Consider the following 12,497-nt stretch of genomic DNA (forward strand, 5'->3'; position numbering starts at 1 on the left):
CCTCATGTTGTTCTGCCCCTCAGCCACTGGAGTGTCCTTTGGTGGAAGGACATTCCTAAACATGCAAGAGTGAAAATGAAGTGTCTTGCATGGAGGCAATCTTTTTCAGCTCCTTAAAGCTATAATTTTTTTTAATGATAATGCACATATTCCAGGGAGGTGTCTTTTTGTAAAATCTGAAATGTATATTTAGGTTTGTGATAGAGATATTGAAGATATTGGGAAACCTCAGGTATCTTGCTTTAAGAATTCCACTGGGAGATGGAGTGTGTTTGTTGGAATCGTGTACAGAAATGTATATAATGTCTTTTTTTTAACTGAAAGCCTTTCAACGTGCATAAGGAATCACTGTGTACAAAATGGTAAAGTGCTTCTGTAGATAATGTTAGTGGGGTAAATATTTGACAGGCCATAACTGAGTATTGCCTTGCCTTTATTACATGTAAATTTTGAATTATGTGATAAGTGAATCTTGGTTTGATTTTTGTATGTGAAGGATTTGCCATCGAAAGAGTTAATCCTGTACTATGGAACCTTCTATTCGTACCTCAGCAAAGACACAGTTTTATTCTGTTTCTCCAGTACTTCTTCCTTTTAATCTATATTCTGAGCGTGACTATCTATCTAATTATGGTACTACTTCTGGTTGTTTTAAATTTAATACACCTTGTCTCTCAAAGCTTTAAATTTAAATTATTGCGTTTCCTAAAGAATGAGCTCTTTCATATTTTCAGTTTTAAATTGTGCCAATGCAAATTCTGAACCCTATGTATTGTTCAATTTTAGTAGTAGTTATTTGTGAATCTTGTAGTGGAATTCAGATACAAGTTTTTTTTCACCTAAACATGTTCGAATGCTCACACAAATAAATCTTTATCTACATTTATTCTGAAATATCTCATTAAGATGTTGGCTCTGAGACAGTGGCAGATATTTCTTCATCATGCTTATTTTTATCATTAAAATGAATGTCGTGTAGGGTAAAAGAAAAATTATCCATAGATTCAATATTCAGTCTTGCTGCCTGAATCTGTGCATCTCTTTACTGTGAATGACAGATTTTAGACAGAAGGACTGAGCCTGAGTGTTGTATCCTATGTCCTCTTACTCATCTTTCTTCTTGAAAAATCTGAGTTTTGAACTTTCCACTGTTCCTCTGAGTGCTCCTAGATAGCTGACTTATGGTTTTTTGGTTTTTGGAAATAGTAACGTTAGTTACACAGTTGATAAAGTGGCGCTTTTTTTTTTTTTCCATAGTATTACTCTGAGGTTTACCTTGGTTTGTTTTGCCAAGGCTATTTTCAGGTGCTTCTTATTCTGGTAGCTAAGAGAGCATTTTTGCCTTGTTTTTAATGAAGAAATTGATGATTTTATGTTTTCCATGACAATGAGGTAACTGATTTCTTTAATTAAAAAAATATAGATAGATAGATAGAAGTTTTGGAACAGAAAGGATTAAAATTTTAAAAGTATAGGCATATCTTCCTGGCTTGGTACAAAAAGACCCAGGTTCCCTAACCGTTCTGGAAGCTGGTGAGGTCTCCTTGCAGGACTTCCTCTCACCATGATAGCCCTTATTCTATGCATATCCATAGCCTTAATTATTAATTGAATAATTTAACAGAGGACACAGTCATGCTAACAGAGTGATGAAATATCTGAGCAGGTTGACACAACAATGGAAAGAAATGGGTCTGTGTGTGCTTATTCTTGTAGCCATAGTCTTAAACACGATGTTTGTCAGCATTTTGAGGTAATGGTTTTCCTTTATGGCTGAGGCAATTTAAAGTAAATTGAACAATGCATAAGTTTGAGCAATGGTTTGTAACTCCTCTTTGATTAATAGCTTTAAATATGTTGGTTTGTGTGCTCTTAATGTTAAGGATAGGCTTATCCTTGAGGAAACAAATGTAGCTCTGCTGTTAGGAAATGTGTGTCTGGAAAATTCACTTGTTGAGGTCTCCACATTAAAACATTCAGCAAATATGTGCTGTTACAGCACATAGAAATAAACAGTTTTGTTTGCATTTGAAATACAAATAGATTAATGGAAGCTTTTCCCCAGTCATCTGTTAAAGTAACGACTTTAAATTAAACGAGCTTACTTGGAGATGCCCAGAACCCAGAGAATTAGTGGGGAAGTTAAATTTATGGTGCTGGCTGGAATCGCAAGAATTTCTCAATCAGAAAACTGAATGAAATTCAAGGGTACACTGCTTTTGAGCAATCATTTTAAAAAATTACACGTACATTTTTTTTGAGTTGCGTTTTAATTGTGTTCCAGGACTCTCTGTTGAGGAAATACTTCTCTGAGTAGATCGTGGCAGAATTTGCTTGGTGAATGTGTCCTTTGGTTTAGGAGCTTAAGATGAGTCAGACCTGCAGCAAGGGCGGTTGGCCAAAAGGCTGGGACATTTAGAAAAAGACAAGACCTCATTTATGGTACAGATGTGTATTTTTATATGTAATATATAGATTATTTAAATACAGACTATATCTTAAACTGAGATTCACTGCAAAAAGCGTGCTGTAACTTGAATGTAAAATTACAATCATTTGCTATTGAAAAGTATCGATGCTTTAAAAATCAGATCTGTATCAGTAACAGAAGAGGAGCTTCATTTGAAAGAAGCATGGCCTCAGTTGCTGAAAGACAAAGAAGTGTATTGATATTTTTGAGAGGTTGTTTCATGTGAAAAACATTTCTGTGTTATAATGTTGCACTGATGAATTTTCTGTGCAGGTAGTAGTTCTTCACTCAGTCTTGAATATACTAAGCAACGAGCTATCCTGATTTATGCAAACATTTAAATTAGTGGAACTGCTTATTTGTCAGGGATTTCAAGATTAGGCAGTAAATAAATAAAGAAATCAGTCATTTGAACTGAAGGCTTGCTTTTTGTAAGTATATCAGATGCGTAATCTATTTTTTTAACTTAATTTTCCTCGCAGTTGCACTTTGTAATTGATCACTGGGTTACTAAAGGATGATGGCACAGTCACTGTAGTACAGAAATGCTTTTGGTGTGATAGGCAAGCAGCTCTTTCTCAACATTTTGTGTATGTCCGTGTGGGTATGGACTGATGAACCAGTGGAACGATGTGACTTCGGTGTTCTGGCCTCGCTGCAGAGCACCGGGCCAAGGGGAAGGTAAGAGCCGGTGCCAAACCGCAAAGCGGCCAGCACGTCGTGAGCTCCTGTCCTGCTTCATCCACCCCACTCCTTCCTCTGCCTCTACTGTTACGCACTCGTGAAATGTCTCATTTAGCTCTTACCATTTTGTGTGGCATTCCGTATTATTTTTTCTAAACAACGCGGTACCAGTTTGTAATAATTTTACATAAGCTTTACTTTTAAGGAAACGTGGTTTTGCCTTCCAAAACGTCACCACTGGAAGATGATCAGAAGTGCTAATAAGCACAGTTGTAAATGCAAAGGATCAGACAATCGCAAATTATTTTTGTAAGTTGCTGGGGAGGACCTTAAAGTATAGCACAAATCTGCAAGCTTGCTCTTTTTAACTGTATTTTGCAGATGTGCTGGTAATTGCACTGAGCATATGCAGTAGACAAATTGTATGTAATGGTTTCCTGCCTTCTTTTAAAGCATGATTACAGAGGACAACTGAAGTGTACACCTTGTTTTCTGTAATATTGCTGCCTGTTTATAGCCGTGTATTTAAATTTTACTTTTGTCACTCTAACATAGTAAAACTCCTTGTAAACTACATGCCCTAGAAATAAAGAAGGAAAAGTTTAATGAAACTTTGCCATCTGAGTAGTGAGTTAAGATAAGACTTGGGGATGTCCTCTCAGGAAGAAGAGGCCTGACCATGTGGGAACTTTAGTTCTTTTCCTGATTAAGGTTGTATTTTTTACCTACACATTCAAGTGACTGCAAATGTACTGTGTTGGTTAAATATGTGCAGTTCTGTATTACAATTTGTCCTATAGTAAGACAATGTGCTAGTTTACACATGGCAACAATTTAAAACCTGCTTTGTGTTCCCCATCCTGCTGGCCCAGTTAAACTGATGAAGGGCTCACATCAAGTGGAATTAGCTTAACCCCAAACATCACATCTTTAATTACCCGTACAACAGAGTGGCAAACTGTCTGACAGCTGCATTCCTGTCATTATATTTCATTACTGTTTTCTGCTGTTAAAAAACGTGTCACATCATTGCCAATTTTTTTTTTTTTCCTCTACCAACTTTTCCATGACCCTGGAGGGGGTAGAGAGGGTTGTTTGTGTGTATCTGCACACCCATAATTCTGTTTTATTTTGAGGGAGAAGACCACATGCTTGGTCCTGCATAAAAAGGAAAACTGGTCAAAATTGGGCTTTTCAGGTCCCACTTGTCTCTCTGTTTTGTTCTTGGCTGATGGAACAGTGGGTTATTGCCCCTGGTTTTGTCTCTAAAATGAGTTTTCCTTGTGAGACTTCTCTAGTCAGAGACCTTTATCAAGATCTCTGCTGTCACAGCCTGCATTTCCCTACCTGCTAACCTGTCTTTCAGCCTGGCATTTTTTTGACTGGTTTCAGCTGAGATTACAAACAGATTGAGGTCTCAACAATGATTAATTAAAATACTGTGAAAATAGATAGGCCTGAGGTATACTAACTTCCATTAAGACATATTTATTAAGTCAGCAGAGACATGAGGAAGCTGCTTGGCCTTGTGCAAAAAAATCCACAGGAGTCCAGGCTTTGCTGATCCCATTGCGTGTGGAGCAACTGCCTATGGCAATGAAGTTTTTCTTTTGCTTTTAGATGTTTGTTATTTGAAGCTGAAAAGAACAAATCTCTTGGAGTGAGCAGTTTCAGGGTATTTTTTCCCCACTGCTTAAACACGACAATGGTGTATTTGGTCATGGCTGGTAACGTGGCACAGAGCAACCCTACATCTCTCCGCACTCCACTTGATTAGATGGCCAGCAGTTTGGTGTGAATCGGGATTAAAAAAAAGAAAAAAGAAAAGTGGTGACATAATACAGCATTCTAGTGAACCATGAGGTTTATTCACACACATAGACTCCAGCTGATTGTAAGATGCAACTGTCAAGACAGCCGCTTTTATTCTCTGTTATTTCAGTTTTGGGTTAACCTTAGGAATAAAGAACTACAAAAATACTGAAAAATGAGAGTAGTTCAATCGGTTCCATTAAAAAAAAAATCATCACACTGGTAAAGAAGGGAAAATATCTTTTCTGTAGAAAAAAAGATAATACAAAAAGGTGAAAACATGGAACAATGAACCAGGTGGGTACGCTGATGTTGCATCCACAGCCATGTGAGGGCTCTGCTGGCATGATAAACAGAACTGTGTCTTGATCTTTGCCTTAGATATTACAGAAAACTTATTTTCCCAACTTACTTTGTGTGAAAATGAAACATACCTAGAAAAGGTGTTACCAGATTTCGGGACTGTAAATAAAAGCCTTTCTTTTTAGAGCTCAAAATACACACCTGGAGCAGGTAGCACTAACAAGATTGTATCCCACAAGGCCCAGTTATCTGAAATAAAATTCAATTTTAGCTGAACTAAGGGCATGGCCCTCAATAGAATTTCCATTAAAAAAAAAAAAAAATCTCAGTGTTACAGATAACAATTGTAAAGGACAATGTAAGGACCTAGCACGTAAGGCTTGTCAGATATTATTTTACAGCTCAATAATAATGTTTTTGGGGGGATAATGCCTGCAGCCCTTTACTTCATCGCAACACCACATGCTGTTGCTTCCTCATTTTTGTTTTTCCAAGCCTATAGGCAGCTGCTGCTGCGTTGCTGTTGGTCACTATAAACATCGTTGTTCACATTCTTGGTCAGTCCTGAAGCACTGTAGTTCCTGTACACTGTTGCTTCATGGAGGTTGTTGAACTCACTCATTTTGGCCCTGCAGGGAAGGGACAAGCCAGTGGGACCTGCGAGTGGGAAAAAGGTCTTCAGAGTCTCCTACCAGCTTTCACGTTTGTCCTTCATCGTGTCATAACTGAACTGAGGTGGTGCCACGGGGTATAGGTGATCATTACATCCATACTCAACATTCAGTGGAAACAGCGAAGGAAAAGAGCAACTGCAAGAAGTTACTTGCCTGGGTCACCTGAAGGAATTACTCTGAAATACTTGTTTCCCTTTGTTGGGGGGCTCAGATCTGGCCCTGGGGAATGCTGCTTGTCCTAGGGGTTAGGAGCCCGTCCTATGCTTGGATGGAGATATCTACGTGTCTCTGTTTGAGGTGGGGGCAACAGAAAGAATGCTTTACTGTCTTGAAACAGGAATATATATGATAGAATTGTGAGGTATTTTATTCCCTTTAGTTGTGAGCCAAGCTGTAAGCCATTTCATACATCGCACACAGGTAAGCCATTAACAAAGTGAATAACACAAAGAAAAACTAAGGGTTGAATTGTCCCAGCTTCACCTCTCAGATCTGTATTTGGGCCCCTGTGCCTAGTGCTGTGTTTCCTCCAAGGCCTGTAATGGTGATAAACGTGCTTCCATCATCTTGAATTTCTGTTAGTGGAAGCTTTACATCACCCTCCTGATGAAGTGTTTCTTAAAACATAAGGAAAACCATCTAAGCATGGTAGACTTACTGCTGCCAACCTCCTGAGCGGGCCAACAGCTTATCCGAAAATCCGGTGTGAGCTGATCTTAAAGCCAGGCACGTGAAATGGGCATTTCTGCTGCTGCCCTCTGCATACTGAGCACTGGGGCGACAGACTGAAATTCCAACAACAAACGGTAAGTCACACGGGGATGTGCAGCAGGCAGGATGGCAACTTGGGGCTGCAGTAGTACCCCCAGCTTAGAGCAATTTAGTTACCAAAACACTCTACAAACTAATCACAAAGAGCTGCGGTTCTCAGAGGGTACAGGTTCGCTTTCAAGTTTGTAAAACAAACAGCAGAATGTCACCACAGCCTTTAATTTCTTCTTGTACATACCATTCACAGTACATTAACAGCCCAAATAATATTGCACTGGATTATTTTAAAAATTTTTCATCTTGCAAGTAGTATTTAACTTTTCAAAGCCAACAGGTGAACGATTTGGTCAACTTGCACCAAGAAAATGGTTAGATAAGAATCCTATACTTTATTTATACCACATGGATTTGTAATCCCAAAGGGAAATGAGAACGAGCTGTAAACTGGTTCCTTGTTAAAGACAGAAAATTAGTAATTCTTTGCTGATTAAATGTAGAAAGACTGGGGGGAAAAAAAATGAAATCTGAAAGTTAGCTCATTCCTGTTAGACTGCTTACTGTATATATAATAATTATATTCTATACTGTGGAAGTCCATCTACATTTAAAAATCCAGCAGTCTACAGATTATCATGGTAAAAAAAAATAATATATTTTTATGAAAAGAGAAGAAATAGTGTTTGCCTCAGAGGAGAAAGTTTTTAGATTGTGAAGTCATCTTTTTTTTTTTAGGTGCAATCTTTGAGGCAACGAAATGTCTTTTGGCATTTGGCACTCTAATAAGGACAATATCTTAATACTGGCACAAGCTAAAAACAGCACAGAATGACAAAATACAAGACATGAAACGCTCTGCAGCCACTGGGATGATGGTAAGCTAGTTTGAACTTAAAACAGTTTTGCTGAGGAATTGTGAAAGTTTCTGCAAAACCATACGAATTTTTTTCTTTTACCAAATTGTAAGTTTTCCTAAACTTGGAGGGAGAAAAGAGTTTCAAATGTCCTCTAGAAAATCAGCAGCTGCTGGACAATCAACACGGTGGCTCGTTCAGCCATCAATAGGCGTGAGGCTCTTTGTGGCTCAGAGCTTGAGTGCGTGAGGCAGAGCTGGTGGCGCTTCGGATCACTTCCATCCACCTGCCCGGAGATACACAAACAGAACAGTCAATTCCTGGGGAAAGGGTTCCCGAAAGACAGTCTGTGCCAGTAGTCGTACACAGTTTTATTTTCAGTGCCTATGGGAGCATCTTGCTCTCTAGTCCCAAGTCTACCTGAAGTCTAGATCCAAATGGCTGCCAAACGCACACGTGAAAGGAGGTTTAGAGAGGACAAACGGGGAGGCCGGACCCAAAATTAATTAACTTAGTAGCGGTTTTACTTGTTCTGCAGACACTAGATCTCTCTTTTTTTTTTTCTTTCTTTTTTCTGGATGGTCCAAGTGATGAGCAGTTGAGACCAACCACCCTTAATCCTAGAGTGAAAAAACGTAATTCATCTGCAGTTCCTACCTCTTTTTCCTAGAACTGAGAAAGGGCTTTTGTGTTTTTTCCTATTCTACTCATTTATTTAGTCACCTCCTTCCCACCATTTGCCTCACTTATAGTTTTAGACTGACAGGGCTAAAACTTAATAGCTTTCTTCAATAAGAGAGCACATTAAGTTTTTTGACATGTTAATGCTTCATATAAAAGAGTGTAAAAGTTCCCAGTATGAACAACCTCAAACCGCAATTTAGGAGTAGTACCTGTCTCCCGCCTCTCCATTTATCTGAAATTCAGCGGGAGGTGTAAAAATTACATGCTGAAGTGGCAGAAATACACGGTAAGAACAGCCGCTTCTGTGAAAAATAAGAATTTTATTCCAGGTGCGTTTTTTCCATCCAGTTGTACTAGAGGGAGCGAAGTTATTCTGCATAGCTCCCGAAAAGTCCTGTGATCTGTTCACATGCTCCCTGAAGCCTGAGCCCCGGAGCTCCCCGTGCGGCCCGATCAATTTTGCCTGGGTAATTCCTGCACGTAACGCAGCATTTGTAGTGATCGCTATCACAGCTACTACATTATCAAAAACAACCACTTGCTTTTAGCATTATCAGGTTTAAAATTTCATTTTAAATTGTAAAGGGTGCTTTCTCTAGTTGTGCTGAACTACTAGTGAATCAATTTACTATAAACTTCCCATCTACTAACCTTGTTTGGTAAAAAATCTGGGAATTTCACAAAATTCCCTCTCACAGAAGGCTGACTTACCTTTCAAATGTGTATTCGCTTTCAGCCCTGAAGTAGTACACGTGGGATTTGAAATGTAGCTTGAACACATAATCTTTGTGAATGTTTTCAGATTCGGAAGGAATGGTAAGTGAATATCCCAGTAAAGGCAGGCTGGCTAAAGGATGATTGTCCTGAAAAGAAATGACGGAAAATGCTGTGAGATCACATGCCCTTAAGTGCAGAGATCACAGAAGTCAATGGAAGACAGACACACACGCTCATGTAAAGGTGATCACCACATCGCATGGAAAACTACCAGCTTTATACAATCACAATGAACTTAATTGTCTGGTAGTGCCAGCTTGCCCATCTTTATGGATCCTTCTCATCAGGATCTGTCACAGGCTGATCCTGTCGGTATTTCCTCATAAGAAACTTGTCTGAAGTCTTGCACTCCCACTACTTTCAAACTGATGAACATAAAGCTCCATCATCTGGCATCAGTAGAGCACTGCGTCCATCCCAGCCGCGCAAACACCTGCTCCTTCAGAAATGTCACGGCCACCCTGCAGCACTCCTTGCTTAAGTGCTCCTGCTTTGTCTGACATGTACGGACAAATCATTTCGTTATCCTGCTTATGTGTAGAAGATCCTACAATTCATTATTTTATCTTTTTTTTAGCGCAGAAACTCTATCATTAAGGATTTCTATCGCAATGAAACAATGTAGTGACTGGAATTATTTTATGCTTACACCCTGCGCCGACAGAGATTCAAAAGGCAAAACGCCCTCTTTCTGCAGTGGGATGTTCGCTCAGATGGATGAATCACTGGCTGCTGTTCTCTCTAGTTTGATTTGAGTGCCAGTGATGGCAAACAAAGTTTCCAAGTCACTAATAAGTTTGTAATTGTAATAACCTCAGAATTTGTACAGGAGAAAACTCTCGTTTTAACTCGCACAGGAGCGTGAGCAGCAGTGGTATCTGCCGTACTTTGAGGGATGAAATGCACTGTGCAGGAGGAAGGTTTTCTGGAAAGGAGCACACGTTCTCCACTTGACAAGTGAGCAGGTTGAGAACGGGCTCTGCTCCACGTTCCAGCGCTGGCAAAGGCTGCGTAGCTGTGACCAGGGCACCTGCGTCCCTCACTGACAGCAACCGGGACCGATATCTCCTTTTCTCTCTGCCATCGCTTTGAGAAAACAAAAGGTTTTCTCCAGCCCCACATGCTCGCGCGGTCTGTTACCTGGTGCGATTTGTAGAAAAACATACAGAAGTTGGTGAACACCACCCAAAGCTTCTGCCACCCGTTGCTGTTTTTGAATTTTCTGAGGAGATTTCCAGACAGCTGGTTCTGCAACAGATCAAAAGTAGCTAAATAAAATAGGGAAAGGTACCTGCAGTTTAATTATTGTAATAAAAGTTATCTGGTTGCATATGACCTTGTACGTGAAAATGTTTTGGTTGAATGGACATACTGCTGCATTTTTCTACAACTAAGTAGTACTTTATGTAACATATTTTTTGTTTGTAGCTGGGTACTTCTAATACTACACTTACTTTTCTAAATTGAGGTGGTTTTCAGTAATATATTACCAAACATCAGTCAGTCTTGTTACTCTAGTCTGTCTTTGTTGTTTCAAAATGATACTTTGAGTAATGGAAACAGAAAATCTGACATGAATTTGTGATGTAAAAGAAAATCATGACATACTTTAGAACTGCAATTAGGGATTGAGCTCTCAGTACCCAGTGAGTTCACATGGTAACTTTTCAAAGATTTCAGAAGCAAGGCCTGTTAACCTTGTTCTTGGCTGCTCTTCACATAGTGAAGATGTAAAGTCCAGCATCATTGTGACTTGCAAATGACGGGGAGGTCTCAGCAAAGCATTAATTAGTTCCCATTCCTCGTTGACTGTAAGGGCTCTCACCTGGATCCAAACAGCTGTTTACACCATTCTCTTTATATAATGAAGAAGCTAATAACTTAATACGTAAAGCTCAGTACTCAAAGCCTGGTGGTCCTGATTTATCTGCTACAAATTAAGTATTCTTGAAAATGTTCTGTTTTATCCAGTCCTAGGCTATACATTAAAGCCTTTGCTTCAAATCACCCCATTTCTCTGGTATCTGGACCGTAGCCTCCTTGCCCTAAGTTACAGGTGTACTCCTTAATTTTCTGTTACCTCGTTACTCTGGAGGATATCATAAAAGGACAGGCTTTGCATTCGGTACCAGCAGACATATGAAATGGAAACAGGCCGCTGATCACTGATCAGTCCAGCAGGTAGGGAAGGACAGTCACTGACAGAGAGAGGATCGTCTACCACGAGAGAGACAGAAAGGAGGAGAGACACAAAGAAAATAAACGATAATGCTGAAGTGAGAGCCACCGACGGAATGACGTGAGCATGAGCGTAACCTGCCACGCATGGAACAGCGGCGGGGCTGGAGATGTTTTCACAGAACAACGTATGTCTCCGGGGTGCGTTTGGTCATCGCTGCTTTGTTTGCGTTCATTTGAGGCATGGGAAGGGACAAAAATAAGGAACAGTGAGCACTGATTTCAGACCAAAAGATTTGCCCACTAAATGTTTTAATCATCTGAATTAGTCACTGGTTTCAGTTTTATATCTATTTATAATAAGCCCTGTGCTCTAGGGAAAAATATGAGACCTTGTTCCGTGCTGAACTATTTCTCCCTTGCAGGTCATAAAGGGCAGAAAATCCACCTGCGTGGGATTGAACTGAGGCTCTACAGTCAGCATTTTCCAGTAAAGAATAATTTTCTTTCTCGTATTTCAGCAACCAACTCGTTTTCTGTTTAAAACCAGAGGCAGTTACACAAACTACGAGCAGGGCCTGTCCTTGCACCTCTCCGTTCTGCATCGGTACCTCTTTTCTGGAGCAGTGCTGCCTTGATGGCCAAGGGTGCCTCATGGGTGCAAGTCACCTCAGCTCTAAGATTCCTTTTACCATTTTCTTTGAGCATAAACTTCCATTTGATGAGGACTGGGATAAAGTACTCGGAGCTCCCTGGGGCCTCTCTTGGGTGAAGGAAGAACACCTAAGCAGGCTCAACGCCTAAGCTTAGCACCTCATCCTAAAACCTACACCGAGCTAGGAGTCTTTCATTTTAATCTTTGAAAAGTCAATGTCTGCATCTCGCCTGTTGAGTACAGGATTAGCGAATGTGCATCAAACTGGCTTAGTTGTGATCGGGGCAGGAAAAAGGATTTTGATTTTGAGGTGGAAAATGCAAACAAAGAAAAAGCAGATGAGACTGAGCAATGAGACAAGGTTCCAGGAAAGATGGCTGGGTAAAGAAAGTAAGTTAGTAATACACAGAATTAAAACTCTGGCTGCAGCAGCTAAAGACAATATCCTTTTAGCTCAAGCAACGACTTAATGCCTCTGTAACTGAGAGCACTAAGACGGTTTGACCTGCTTTAAATTTTAAAAAAGCATCAGCATCTTTTTGGACGTGAAAATTACTGCTCTAACTGATTTTAAAAAGACGCACTAAGGGAGCGGACACGTGCGTCTTGCCTGATGGTTTATGCCATCATTTGGAGTC

At 39.9% G+C, this 12,497-nt stretch overlaps 1 protein-coding gene across 5 annotated transcripts in view; it reads right to left on the bottom strand.

Annotated features, from left to right (window-relative positions):
- Positions 1–7,083: 7,083 nt before the first annotated feature.
- The window catches only part of FARP1 (FERM, ARH/RhoGEF and pleckstrin domain protein 1), a 221,971-nt gene continuing 216,557 nt past the window's right edge, over positions 7,084–12,497 (bottom strand). For 4 of the 5 annotated variants that reach the window (XM_065643079.1, XM_065643070.1, XM_065643061.1 and 1 more), the window contains exons 25-27: positions 10,167–10,274; positions 8,961–9,112; positions 7,084–7,851 (exon numbers count right to left, since the gene is read on the bottom strand). In XM_065643079.1, coding sequence (XP_065499151.1) covers positions 7,770–7,851; positions 8,961–9,112; positions 10,167–10,274 — 342 coding nt within the window. In that variant the 3' untranslated portion in view covers positions 7,084–7,769. Of the gene's footprint in view, positions 7,852–8,960; positions 9,113–10,166; positions 10,275–11,106; positions 11,244–12,497 lie in introns of all 5 variants that reach the window. The other variant, XM_065643087.1, reaches the window with a different exon arrangement.

The sequence above is a fragment of the Caloenas nicobarica genome, chromosome 1 (genome assembly GCF_036013445.1).
Source record: "Caloenas nicobarica isolate bCalNic1 chromosome 1, bCalNic1.hap1, whole genome shotgun sequence".
NCBI classification, from domain to species: Eukaryota; Metazoa; Chordata; class Aves; order Columbiformes; family Columbidae; genus Caloenas; species Caloenas nicobarica.